The sequence below is a fragment of the Bradysia coprophila genome (genome assembly GCF_014529535.1).
Source record: "Bradysia coprophila strain Holo2 chromosome IV unlocalized genomic scaffold, BU_Bcop_v1 contig_81, whole genome shotgun sequence".
Taxonomy (NCBI): Eukaryota; Metazoa; Arthropoda; class Insecta; order Diptera; family Sciaridae; genus Bradysia; species Bradysia coprophila.
The window spans coordinates 570,161-584,499 of record NW_023503375.1 but is presented as its reverse complement, the minus strand read 5'-3'; the positions used below and the strand labels follow the sequence as shown (position 1 = coordinate 584,499).

General features: G+C 33.4%; 1 protein-coding gene across 3 annotated transcripts in view; it reads right to left on the bottom strand.

The window, feature by feature from the left end:
• Positions 1–839: 839 nt before the first annotated feature.
• Positions 840–14,339, bottom strand: part of LOC119072157 (nephrin) — a 168,532-nt gene continuing 155,032 nt past the window's right edge. Inside the window, exons 19-25 of one of the 3 annotated variants that reach the window (XM_037177315.1) lie at positions 13,703–14,287; positions 13,256–13,444; positions 12,772–12,915; positions 11,357–11,502; positions 9,377–9,500; positions 7,527–7,699; positions 6,004–6,590 (exon numbers count right to left, since the gene is read on the bottom strand). In XM_037177315.1, coding sequence (XP_037033210.1) covers positions 6,174–6,590; positions 7,527–7,699; positions 9,377–9,500; positions 11,357–11,502; positions 12,772–12,915; positions 13,256–13,444; positions 13,703–14,287 — 1,778 coding nt within the window. In that variant the 3' untranslated portion in view covers positions 6,004–6,173. Of the gene's footprint in view, positions 6,591–7,526; positions 7,700–9,376; positions 9,501–11,356; positions 11,503–12,771; positions 12,916–13,255; positions 13,445–13,702; positions 14,288–14,339 lie in introns of all 3 variants that reach the window. The other 2 variants (XM_037177314.1, XM_037177313.1) reach the window with 2 other exon arrangements.

Sequence of the window (14,339 nt, the reverse complement as noted above, 5' to 3'; positions counted from 1 at the left end):
AATTTTTTTTCGCAATTTTTTCTGCATTTTACTTTTGTTCTTTGTCATAAAATTAAAAACGAATTTTTTTTTGTAATAATTAAAGTTAGAGAAGTAAATTAAAAACGGAAACAATTTCAATAGGGAGTTACAAAAAAAAAACAATTTTTTAAAAATGATTTTCATTATTTACAATATTTTATGATGTTTTCACAAAATTATATCGTCAAGTCAAAGTATATAATTGCTTGCTGTGCTTTCGTGAGCCCAAATTGGTGAATTGTTTGGTTAATCAAATGTTGATCATAAACGGAACAATTCAATTCTGTCACAGTTCAAAAGACATATTGATCTGGGGATTAATATATTTTTTGGGGGAATTGAAGACAAGCAATTTTTTCTTTCACTTTACGATTTACGAAAATATTTATTCGCAACTCTTTTCTTTAAGGATGGACTTTTTCAATTATTAAATTTAATTTTCTGTTTCTTTTTGTTTTAATTTATTTATTACAATATCTATCTAAAAAGTTTACCTTTTTTAATATAATTTTTTTCTGCTTTTTATTTTATTTATAATTTCTATTTTTTGTATTTAATTATTTTTATAAAATATTAAATATTTAACAGGATTTTTTATCTAAGAGATTATTTACAGATCTTTCTTCTTCTTGTCCTTCTTCATTTTTAATTTTAATTTTTTAATGTTTTATTGCACGACGTATTTATACAGAGCACACATTTATTGAAATTTCTTGTGATGATTTTATCGTTTAATGTATAATAAAATGAATTTTCTTTCTTTAAATTTTATTTTCAGTTCGGATTCTAATTTTTCTTTTAATTTTCAATTTTTTCCCTTCTTCTTTTAATATCAACAATGTCTTACTGAATGAATTCTATATTTTTTTTATCTTATAGTCATTCAAATCACAATTATACCTTGGAAATTCAATCGTTTTTTACTAAAAAAAAAAAGAAATAAAAAAAAAACATTTCTATTCTAATCGTTGTTCTTGTGTAAGTTGTTCTTTTCCTTGATTTTGAAATTTAGAACAGTCAGACCGTTGTTCGAAAATATAAAGACTCAGACACACGATAAATATTTATTGGCACTAAATTCTAATTTTAATTCACTTTCTGTTATGAAAAAGAAGTGCAAAGCCAAATTTGAGGTTATATCTTCTAATTCTCACAAAATGTCACATTTAGTTTCTTCAGTTTGTTATGTAACTGGCAGTACTACTTCATGGATTACTTCTTCTGCACTAATTTGTAGCCGTTTCCTCTTTTACAAATGGGAAGCGTCTGCGACATAAATCTTGATAATCTGTCACTCTTTTTGTTATGGCCTATTGACCGGCACAAAATCTGTTACCACTTTTGTTTCGTCATACATTCTGCTAAATTAAACATCAGCCATAGCTCAACGTTTATTTGTGTCGTTGTTACCGATAACAGATGACTGGCCGTTTCTAAAAGAGTGAATGACATATTAAACTGTTTTCTGTTTACTCGTCCACCATTGTAGTTGGTTGTAGAAAGAAAATCATTTATAGAGAACGTTGTGCAAAAGATGGTCCTTGACTATTTTCGCCTTGATTCAATTATCTTTTTTGTCAACTGCTACACTGCCGCTTGAAAAGGTCCTTTCAAGCTTTGAGCTTCTACAGGAAGCCTAATGTTTGACAATGAATTCACAAAGAATCCCTAAAATTCTCTAAAGATTCAAAATAATTTAGCGAATCTTTTGGGAATCATTTCTCCGAAGGTTATCCTTGCTTTAGAATCCTACCGTAAATTATTTTTGGATTTCAAAGTAATCTCAAAGCTCCCTTAAGCCCTTCAAAGCTACAATAGTCTGTGCGATTCTAACCCAAAGATTTGAACTCCGGAGCAGAGCTATGTAGGATTGATTCATTCAGGTTTGTGAGTCGCATTAGGCGCTGAGTGACAGTGAAACGGTTGGATAATTAAAAGCAGTGTGACCATCGAAATTCTGGACTTCACATATTTCGTTAATACAAAAGAAAAAGAAAAGAAAAAACTTTAATTCTGCATAATCGTCATAAATTTGGCATCGTTTAGTAGGTAAATCGGCATTTATGTAGGGAAAAACACGAACAGGAACAGGAAGAACTTTTCGAAAACATTCCAAAGGTGTAACAATATACTTTCTACGGTTTCCTTCTTCGTTGTTTACACCAATCTTTCAACAACATTTTATTTATCAACCTATCATGAACAGTTCTATAGATTTGTAACTCAAGGATTTTGATTATAAAACAAAAAAGATTTTATCAGGGATTTTAAGGCACTTTGTCATTCAAAGGAAAAGAGATTGAACGTAAAAAAAATCAAAATTTGAGGATTATTTTTTGAAAAATATTAGTCCAGCAAGCAGTCCTACAAATTTAAATTCTGTTTTCGTATTCGATTTGCTACTTTTTTTATAAAAATTCTTTTTGGCAAAATTGAGTAAAATGTTGATTTGAAATTTGTTAAACTCTCAGTTGTTGGTTGTTTTATTGTACAAAATTTGGCCATTTGATTTTATTTTCAATTGTTGAAGATTTGTTTGTCTTCTGCGTCTCTGAATTTATGTAAACCATTTCCCGATGGCAAAAAAATACATCGTATAAAAGAACAATATGTAGAACGGATGATAAAACTATGTTTTCATTTCATTAAATATACAAAAAAAAGTCTTTGTTCGATTAGTGAGTATTATTTGAATTAATATTCGCAATGGTGTAACTTAAGTCAACCAAAATGCACTAGCTTTTAAGTTTAAAAATAAATTTTTGTTCAAAAAAAAAATTTTTTAAATTAAATTGCGAAACAAAAACTCCTTAAAACTAAATTGTTAAATTAAAAGAAATTTATTCTTATTTCTGAGGTCTTTGGCAATTGTAGTTTTTAATTTTATTGTTTAAATACTTCTTCCCATTTTATAATTTAAGCCTATTTAAACGAAATCTATCAATAATCGTAACTCGTTTGAAACTAAATTTTTAAAAATTATTCAACCTGTTACATACGGCTGTCATCTGCTATCGACAACGACAGCAATAATAAACGACAGGCTTCAGCAAATAAGGTCTTATATATCAAAAAGCGTGTTCTAAACAAATGAAGTAAAAGATTTCCGAAATCAATCTTTGAAAATCTTTGATCAAATGAAGTAGTAGACCAGATAGTAAAACTGTTAATATGCTTGCCGTCTGTGACAGGTTAAAATTATTTAAATATTTGTTTCAGTTTGGTTGGTTGGTTTCTGTTTCTTCAAACTTTCAAGTGAACTTTCTGTTGAACTTTATTGACTTCTTTTCTTCATTTTTCTCTACCATAAATCCACTCGCTTAAAACTGTTATTGTTGCATATTATCAATACGAATCGTTTGACCGCACTTACCAATCAATATTGGCATATTTTATTGAGCTTCTTTCTCTTCTGTTTACATTCCTCCTTCCACCATGAAACTGTGTGTGCATCGTTTTGACAAAACGGCAAAGCGAAAAAAGTATCTCGGCATTGTGTAAATACGCTGAGACGACTCTACCGTTTATTTAACATTGGCTTTTCAATTCCTCGCGGTGTATCAGATGTAAAATTATTGTTTTTAACCATTACAGACTTGAGAGATTGAGATGAGTTTTTGTCGACTTTGTACCCGTTTTATGGATGATCGGTGAACTGAATATTCAATGATATTGATGAGTTGAAGACAAGGAATTTTTACAGCGCTGGGTGGTGGTATGAAAATTCAGAAGTCTGAAATGTTCATTGAAGAGTAATGGTGCCACCATGGATCCGCAGTTAGGCCACATCGTCTATAAAGTGACCCGTCATCGCAAGAAAATCGAGAATGGAGTAGGTCGAAGACCAATACCAAAGCCTAGTCTGTGAGTGGAACTTTGTAAATATTTGGTTGCGGATCTGTGTGAGCGTGGAAGAGACTAATTTTCACCAAACAGCAGCAGCGAGGGTTTAATTATTCTGCAAAAATAATTTTCGTTCCAATTTAACATTCGCTCTTTCAAAATTCGATTAAATTAATCCCTCGTTTGACTATTACAAATGCAACGAAACGAATGATTGAAACCTTTCTGCAATTTCGTTCATTTAAAAAAAGAAATCATTTGTGTCATTAAGTCTCCAAGTGTCTCTTAAACATTTCACTTCAAATCGCAGCAAGAAATTGAGCTGTGTATATGATGGCAATGAATAGAATTTTTTTAATTTCCAACAGAATCAGTCCAAACTAATTGATTCAATCGTCAATCTCTATGTAGGTGCAATGCTTGCACTGTAATTGATTGAATTCGGATCGGTAATTTTAATGGAAAAAAGGGGGAAAATGTAATTGAAATTCTTAATTCGTAAATATGTTTCCCTTCTTTAACAAACCCGAGACAATGGAATTACATGGTTCAATCGTAGCAATAAAAAAAATGAATTATAAAATCAATCCCTGACATTAATTACCTTAACATTTAATATTTTGTTTAACAGAAAAAAGATTTTCTTTTCATCCATTCCATTGTGTTTTATTGTAGACCGAAAGCCTGGGTGCATATCAGTCCGTTATATGGTCACGGATTGGAACCATTGGAACCATATTATTGTACTACACGCAGTACGAGAGACATTTGTTCAAAGACTTTCATTCCGGAGCGCTAGTTGCTAGTTCTAGTGGATCTATTTATCTCGGCAATCAACACATCGTAGAAAATCCAAATTGATGTCAAAATGAATGTATTGATCCCAACTGACAATAATTTGTTTTATTGAAAAGTACGCCGTGCCTGGTAAGTATAAAATTCAAATTTTTGATCTGTCAGGCACGACGACTGTCTATAAAATTTGTATCTTCGAATTTCATTCTTCAATTGGTACAGATGGCCTTCATTTTGACCCAAATTTCAACTATATAATGACGCCTGAGAATAAGTTTTGTTACAATTGACAATCACAGCACTTCGCGAACTGTCAACTTACACAATTTTGGACATGTTGGATTTTCTTTTAAATAAACCAAGAAGTTCTAGAAGTCAACAGTTCCGCAAAATGATTTCAATTGTTGTCTATTGTAGCATGCGTTCTAGCGCTACAAAAATTGACTCTGCACAATATACTACGTTCGTATCGCCGTAGTTCAACAATATGACAGCGGTTTCAAAACTGTGGTCTTATAAGAGACTGAAATGCACACCGGCTCTCGGTCTACTGTGTGTAGCTATTTAAATTCTTAGTTTAATTGATATAAAACGACCAGATATTTCAATTTGACTTTTATTCCGTTAAACTTTCGAGCTGTAAGCTCGTAAAAATTCTTTGAAATTTTTATTGGATGAACTGATGTGATGCCGGGAGGAGGGATGGAGTTCTTTCATTTTGTTTTATAATCATTTGGTTTGAATTCGTGTTATAAACCAAAGAACAAAAATTTTTTTTTTTTATATTACAAATTACATTAATGATTTCTTATACTCTTTACGTTCCATTTTTTTGTTAATTAATTTTAATTATTTAAGTTTTTTTGAATTCGCAATTTTTATTTATTTACAATTTCTAATAATTTTTTGTTTTGTTTTAGCAATTAGATCACATCCCAGCAAAAATTAATTTTTTAATTTTTTTTTTCATTTATTTTTAACACATTTAATTCTCTCACGATTTTTAAGATGCCAAGGTGAGGCTGATTTATTATCTTCTTTCTTCTTCTTAATATTGAGATCATTTACAATGAATTACCCATTTTTTGTTCTGTTTCTTAAAAATTGTCTAGATTCGGTTTCTCTGCATTCCATTAAATTTTATTTGTTTCATTTACATAAATATAAAAAAGAAAACACAACAGTAAAGGCGCCTTCTCCTTTATCCACTTTATTTTATAAACATTTTTTTTTTGTTCTTTTTGTAATTCAATCGTTTTTAATAAAAATCAAAAATTAATCTTTAACATTTTTCACTCGTTCAGTTTTCTTGTTTTTTTTTTGTTTTTTTAAATTTATTTTCCATTTTAATTATTAAAAATATTATTTGGGATATCGTATTGATTTTTACCGGCTAATCTAAGTTTATATTTTTAATACGAAAATTATTTCTCCCCCGTCTCAATATATTCACAGAAATCTTTTTTTTTCTCTCATCTCTCATTTAAAACATAAACAAAAACTAATCTACCGCCCTACACTAAATGACCGTCAGCGTCCGTATACCCCATCGATGCATTAAACGAACTCAAATTGTGTGTGCTCGGATCGTAACCGCCGACCAGCAAACTATTACCGATGCCCGGCGCATTTTGCACATTCAATATTTGCATATTGTTGTGCTGCTTCCGGTTCGGATCTTTGAGGATGCCGGGCGGTTTGACCGGTACCGAATTCGATAGCTGTGACAAATTACTTAAATTATTAATCCCCTGTGATCCGTTTTGGCTGCTATTATTGTGCATTTCATGCGGTGCTTTCGAATGGTTCGTATGATGGGTGACGTCCGGTGGCGGTACGCGCATACCACGACGTAATGTGCCGCCGCCGTTCGGTGCCATAATGTGGGTCATAGCTAATGGTGGTGTTGAAAATTCCATTGGCGGGTAGTCCTACAAGGAAATTGATTTTTAATTTTTATTTTTAAGAATTGTTGTAAGATTAATGTAAAGGTAAAGGTTGGAAGGAGGACGGCTTAGTCAAAACCCTCAAGACTTATTCAAACCATAGAGAATCAACGCAAATCAAACTTGGTTCTGATGCTAGAGATTAGCTAAAATTAGCTCCAATGTTAACATGATTAGCTAACATAATAAGGATCAGTTTGTTTGGAACGTAAAAAGAAATAAAAGATGAAGAGGAGGTCCTAAAAAGGGCTTTAGATTTTAATAATGACACAGCAGTACAAGTTCTGTGTGCATTGATCAGCAGTGATAAGTGCTAACTGACGAAATCTATCAAATAACCCCAGAGAATTATTCTCCTGTGATTGTCCTCACAGGTAAAAATAACTTAAACTGGCATCTCTAACCATCTACAAACAGTGCCGGACTGGCTCAAGAAAGCCCTTCGGGCGTTGTATGGCGAAATTTCTCAAAAAGCCCTTCGTCGTCATTTATCCATACAAAAATCAGAAGGCCCTTCGGGAAACGCCCGAACGCCCATAGGGCCAGTCCGGCACTGTCTACAAAGACTTAAGATTGAGTTGTTTTGCGTTAAATTATAATTTTGAGTTAACTGGAGCTATGCTGTGCTCTATTACATTACTATATCGATTCGATGAATTAAATAAATAAATAAAGAAAGAAAGAATGAACCTAACACAGTGCATGGTACAAGATTAAACATTGCTCATTGGAAATCTCGATTGTCATTAACCCTTCACTGACAGCAAACACATCACCAGCACACGTTTCAAAACCCTTACTCTCCCTTCAGAAGAGTATGTTCAGAAGATTAACACTAAATCTCCTTTCTACAAAGGACTGACAGAACCCATTGCTTATTATGTTGTTATTCCTATTGACTCAACTTACAGATAAACTTACCATTGGTGGGTATGATAGATATCTATCACTGTTCATATTGTAATATGAACCATCTAATGGTGGTGCGGGCGATGGCGAAGGCATGTACCCTTTGCCGATCATTTGGTCGTCTCTGGATCTTGAATCCATTATGTGATTGTTATGACGTGGATGAGGTAATGTTCGGGTGTGCACTGAAAAAAGTAATGGAAATGTTATTGGTCAGACCTCAATACTGTGTGGTAGCCAAAAAAAAATTGTTTCGCTTGAATCTATTTGCATAACCGCACCAAACACTCCACCGAAATATGTATGTAATGGAAACCGCCTCGTATAGTTTAACATATAGCTAATATAAAGTAACTCATATGCAACTGTTTAAAATCTGGGAAAATTCATTTATCTATGTACCCCGTACAACATTGTACCGGTTTATCTAAACACACACACATAATATACCCGCAAGCGTTGTGCATAAGAGTCTGGCGTTAGTGCATGGAATATTTATATTTAAAAACATTTTTGATATTGAGTTTCAGTTGATTGAAATCATCATAACTTGTTAAGTTAAACACATTTCATGGAAATATTTTGCGAAATATTCCAAATTTTCACTGCACCAAAAAATTTGTGCAGCAAAAATATGCGAAAAATTTCGAAACTAAAATGTTTAATTCCAAATAAATTTTCTTCCTCCATAAAACTACGTGCAAATTGTTATAGAGAATGTTCCATATTCAATTGTAACTTCAGATGAGTTAATTAACGTTTTGCTACGGCGGCAGACATATATAATACTGAAAGTATATATAAACAACAGCAACAACATTATCATCATCACCATCAGCGAGGGAGTTGTAAATAAAATTAAACCGAACAGAAATTCATTTTATCTTCTTATAACTCATCGTTCCATCAGTTCACCAACTCTAAATACCGACATGTAATTATCTACGAAAATGTATAAAGACAACTTATTTCACTTAACGCTAATTTCAATCTGTACTGCACACTCCATGTCTCTCTCTTCGTCTCTCCAGTAAACTAGAAACTAAAATTCCATAAACAACAAAATTTCTGATATTTATTCTGCCCCGGCAACAAGTGCGCTTCAGTTTTACAGTGGAAACTTTTAATTATTTTTATACGGCAATTCGTGGTAATAAGAAAAGTTGCAAGAAAATATAAAACTCTTCAATAATGATGATAGAGACGATGGAAAATCTTTCCATTTAGTTCTGTACCAATATTTTTTCTTCTTCTTTTCGTTTTTGTATTCTTCCACAACAAACACCAACTATAGAAACACACGGATACACCCTGGAGGTATTATTGTATTTAAGTTAAAGTAAATGAAACTTTTTTTCCGCGTGAAACTTGTGACATAAAAACTATTATAATGCACAGCAGCGATATAATTCTGCGAACTTAATATGTATATACAACAACCATTCTGCTTTGGTGTCTCGTCTTCATACGTTTTTATTTCGTATTCTCTTAAGTATCGAAGATATGTGTAGCAAACGAAAAGCTTACGATGGATGGATACAAAAATAAACTTCAAGCGATTTATTGTTTTGAAACTTTTTGGACGTATGCCCATATCGAATGAGCACACTTTTAATGTACAATTCCAGGCTGTATCAATGTGACATTAGAAACTTTGAATTATTGCCAATGCGATTCCATGGACAAAAATTTTCCTTTGGATTAGATTGAGAGGGAAAAAAATATTTTTTCCTTCAAAAATATATATTGACAGGAAACACTTTTGCGATATTTTGGCGTTTACTTCGACGATAAGTATAAAAGCGGCACACAACAAAATACAAAGTTTCGGTTCGGATCCGAGAGAAATAAAAATATTTTACCTGAATTTGCAGTATTGTTGGGATAGTGATGATTTGGCAGTGTCCCATCTTTTTGATAACGAGGCGGAGGAATGTCCGGATTTTCTACCAGATATGTTGATGCAGCTTTCTTTCTTGTTTCGTCCTGAAAGAATTTTTTTTTGTTATTTAAATAATGCATTCACATGTAAAGGCGCAATAAGGGTCGTTGAAACTCAGTATAATATGAATAAATTATACCAATGGCAACGGACAAACTATTGCGTCGTTTCTTACAATTCTTTACTTTTACATGACAATGAGCTAAAGCAGCAACTTTTCTCTCTCTTGTCCCTCATAGTAGAGAAAATGAACGTAAACTGTAGCTAGCAAAGTTTATCATAAAACTACGTTGAAGTCTTTCCAAGCCTTACAACGTTTAGTCAATTTTTTTAGTAGTTTGTTTGCTCTCGGTTCTTCCCACTAGTGAATAATATGATAGAAACTCCCATACCATTTCGGGAAGAATTAGTTGGTGCTTGCATTTCCTTCGAGTTTTCTTCCATAAATTCAATTCCCCTTTGAAAAGGTGAGAAAGTGGGTCTGTCTCTTCACGCAATATTTACATTTCTGTATGAAGAAACGGGCGAGAGGATCAATGAAAATAATGAAAATGAAAGACGGAATTGATGGATGTTCCCTTAGGAATTTATTTGCATCTGATTTGGCTTACAGCAGGTTTCTTACAGCTTTTATTATCCCTGAGCTGTTTTTGTCAGAAACGTTGTGCTTGACACATCGAAACATCAATCTATTTACCGTCATAACTATCGTTTACTAGATAATAATTCCTGATGGCCGGTACGGACTCAGCCGTAAATTTTTTTCAAGTGGAATATCGAGTAGCTCCTTGTCTTTTCAACAGCCTGAAGCTTCCCTTTTTGTTCTTATGGTAGACACTACCATATAAGTAGAAAGAACAAATTACCCTTTGATTGAGCCATTTGCCACAAAATTTATTTTCCAATAAATCGGAGTGGAATTATTGTACTAGTCAGTGCTATACAGTCTTATAAGTCTTCAACTGTTTTCTTAAGGTCTGCTGTATTAACAAAACCTCAACCCACTCAGTTCAAGGACATATTTGATATATCACTTGAAAACATGTTGTGTATTTTCACCGATAAAGAGGAGGTCTGAACTTTCCAAAAAAAAAGAAATGAAAAGGGAAACAACGAAAGAATGAAAGTCTTTTGAAGACTCAGCCGGAAAATCAATACTATTAGTATAATACTTTTGCACAAATGCTCTCGAAACTCAAAGAAATTGAATAATATCCTAGTTCCTTTTGTTGTTAATTGAATATATACATTTTCCATGTGTAATGAAAACTAATTTAACTTTTCCAGCGTAACGGGACGGTGTTCAAAACTCCGTTGTATTTACAATAATTAAGGTTCCGCTGTGTTCTGTATGCATATATTGAAATGTCGTTAAACAAATCCTTATATTCGCCAGTTGAATTAAGAAACTAGCTCTTAATGAACACAAACTAATTATGTCACATTGCTGCATTTAAACAGTGCTTTCGGAGTTTATTTTAAAATTAATTGAAATGTGTCGCAATGTGTATATAGTCAACATGATAATACATTTCGCCGTTAAAACTTAAATAGCAAACGGACGACTCCAAACAAATGCGGACTTTGTGCCGTACATATCCAGCGATACAATGGATTTATAATAATCAAAAGCATCTAGAATAAAGTCAACTCCAGCATACACAACTTCTTGTCCAACAAAACAGTCGGGAATGTAGAGATTGTATCTCCATATCAGAACCGAAAATAAATCAAAGGCACAAATGATGAAAGATGAAAGTTTTCTTGTTATGGGTATGGTTGACTCGCATATATAATATACACATCCTTTTAGATCGCTTCTTTGTATAACCATATCCATACGACACACACACACTTCGTGTATATTCACACACATTCATTATACATTGCTAATAATTACCATATAATCTGGTTGACTGCCCTCATTTGAATATGAATCACTCTTCTCGGATACACTAGACAAAGTTTCGCCTGTCACAGTGTCGTTGTATGAACTTGGTGCATACATTTCTATTGTGGCTGATTTGCTGTTTTGATTTGACGCTTCTAGATATTTTTTTTGGTGGTGGAAGAGAAGAAAAAATTAGATTTTAATTAGAAGATGTAGTAAAGAGACAGAAATTGTAGAATCGCTCGTCGTGGTTCTCATAAATTTTGAATTTGCAAGAAAATAACGATAAGATAAGATACTTTAAGAGCAGTACATGTAGTACCAGCGATACTTTTTTTTCTTTTGTACGACCCCTTTTCACAATTTTACCTTAGCACTTTTCTTACTGTCACCTAAAGCCAAGTCATATGTTAAAAACAACAACGACAAAAATAAGCGACAATCTCTGAATGTCTAGTCTTATATTTCAAGATTAATGTTACAATTAGCGAAGTACAAGATTCTACCAAAAATAATTTGATTAAATGAAGTAGTAAACTCGTAGTCGATACTCTTTTTTTTCGATACTAAAGTGGTCGATACTAATGAGTTAGAGGATATTATCCAGAGTGAGTTTGTTCAAAAATCACTTTAATCAAAAATGGAATCAATTTGACCACAAATTGAAGTCAAATCAGGCTAACCTGAGCCTGATCTCATCGGAGGCTCATTAATTTAATTTTGATCTGACCTGAATTGCCCTGAAGAATCTTTCAGCAGTTTAGTCACCAATTTACATCAAGCTAGGTCGGGCCTCAGGTTTAATTAAAAAACAATTCATGAAAATGTGAGGGAATTTTTACCATAGCCTGATCTTAACGAAATCACGGTACAGGTGTCCAAGTTTCAAATTTAGCAACCTTAGCAGGGCCTGTTTTTAAGACAAATTTTAAAAAAATCTTAAAAATCATAGATTTCCAATTAAAAGACTTTTTAACAATTTTATGGAATTTTAAAGAATTCCTAAAACCAGACCCTGAATCGGAGTAACCTCAACATACAATCGAAATTGATTCTTTCTTTGAAAATCAATTTTGCATAGTTTTGCTATCCCTAGTGGCCCATTACACCCCTAGCGATGAAAAGAAAATTGACTCAAAAGTATGTAAAATGAGTAGTTGAACAGTCCAGTTTTCATATGACGTTTGTTGATCCGAGGCGAAGTTGCGACGCTAGCTATGTAAATAACTATTACCCTTACCACCGTTTGTCGTATGTACTACCTGACCGGCATCCAATTAAATTATTTCAAAACTGTTGCTATAAGACTCTGAGCAACTCACGCATTTATTCGTTTGATTCTACAATTTCCATCGAATTAATGAAATGAAAGAGTGGCGATTTTGAACCAAAAATAAAATAAAAATAAAAACAAAAAAACAAACCTTTGTTACGTTTACGAATAATAAACCAAACAATGAGCGCTACATTAGCTACTAGAACTCCCAATGCTGCCATTGCTATAGCAACGATAACAAGCGTTGGAATTTCAGCCTTCTCTAATAGTTCAGCGGGAACGTTATCTACCCCTTTAGAAAAAAAACAACGAAAATAGAAAAATGAACAAATTAAAACAAATTTAACGTTGAAAAGACTTGCTGTTAACACAAGGAAAAAAAAATTAAATTAAAACTTAAAATCCATAATGAAAATTGAAAATTAATCAAAAAACCAATTAAACTTTGTCATTGGGCAGAAAACAAAGAGGGCATAAAAGGTTGGTTAATGCAAAACGAATAAAATACCATCATCACCACTCCGTCACATAACTAACATTATAACTAAGACACACACACACACGTTAAGTGAAAATTCCGGGCAGGAAATTCTCAGATAAATTGTGTTTTATTTATCGCAACGGAAAATTACCTCTCTTGATTCTATTCTGTGTACGTCTATGCAGACAACAACCAATCAAGAGGACATTTAACAAAACTAATGCTGTACCAGAAGCAACACCAACTAACAACAGCATGCCAGACGTGCTGCCAGCAGGTGTTACACTAGTTGTTGGAGGACCACCCAGTGATGATGCCGGCTGAGAGGGTGGAGGAGCGTCTGGTTAACGTTGCGATGGATAAAATGTTTGCATTCACAATTCAATTTTTTGTTTTGTTATTCCCATGTGTTCAGTTGGAATGTGTGTCATTTGTTAGGAGTGTTCGAAATTTTGGAACGCGACGGAGACACGGGAATTTTAAGTGTATCCGTGCAGACAGGCAGCAAGAAGACAAGAAAATTTTGTTTCGAAGAAAAATGTTAGTAAAAAGTTTTGCGTCTGGTTATTGTGAAACGTGCAGCACAACTAACAATTACCTTTTGTCTGAGCACTCGCCAAATCGGGTAAAAATTTACTGTTGCCTAATGGATTCGATGCCATCACGGAGAACAGATACAGCGTATTCATTCGAAGACCAGTAATGGTAAGTTTGTGCGTGTTCGGCAATCCGTCTTCGTATTTATAATGTTCGCTGTTGGCTTCTCGATATCGTACACGATAACTGGCTTTCATGCCACCGTCAAATCCTGGTGTCCATGCTACTGTTACAGAATCGTGTGTCGTGTTCAAAATATTTAAACTGATCGGAATGTCTGGTTTCGATGTTATGTCTAGTCGGACGTTCTCTTTGCTTTGCCCCAAGTCATTTCGTGCTATGCATTCGTATAGACCATAGTCAGCTGGGGCAACTTTGTCAATGACCAGCATCGATTCGTATGTCAGGGAGTCGATCTGTTTCACCTCAACGCTGAATTTCCACGTTTTATTAACGTTTAAGTGCTGACCGTTTCGGTTCCACGAGAATTTCGGTGCTGGAGCCGATTGAGCGCGACAAGGTAAACGACCCTTTTCACCTGCACCAGTTGCAGCTCTCAACAGAGACTTGTCGATTTCAGGTGCGACTGGAAGGGAATTTATTAAATTTATCGTTCGAGGGGAACACATTCACAACCT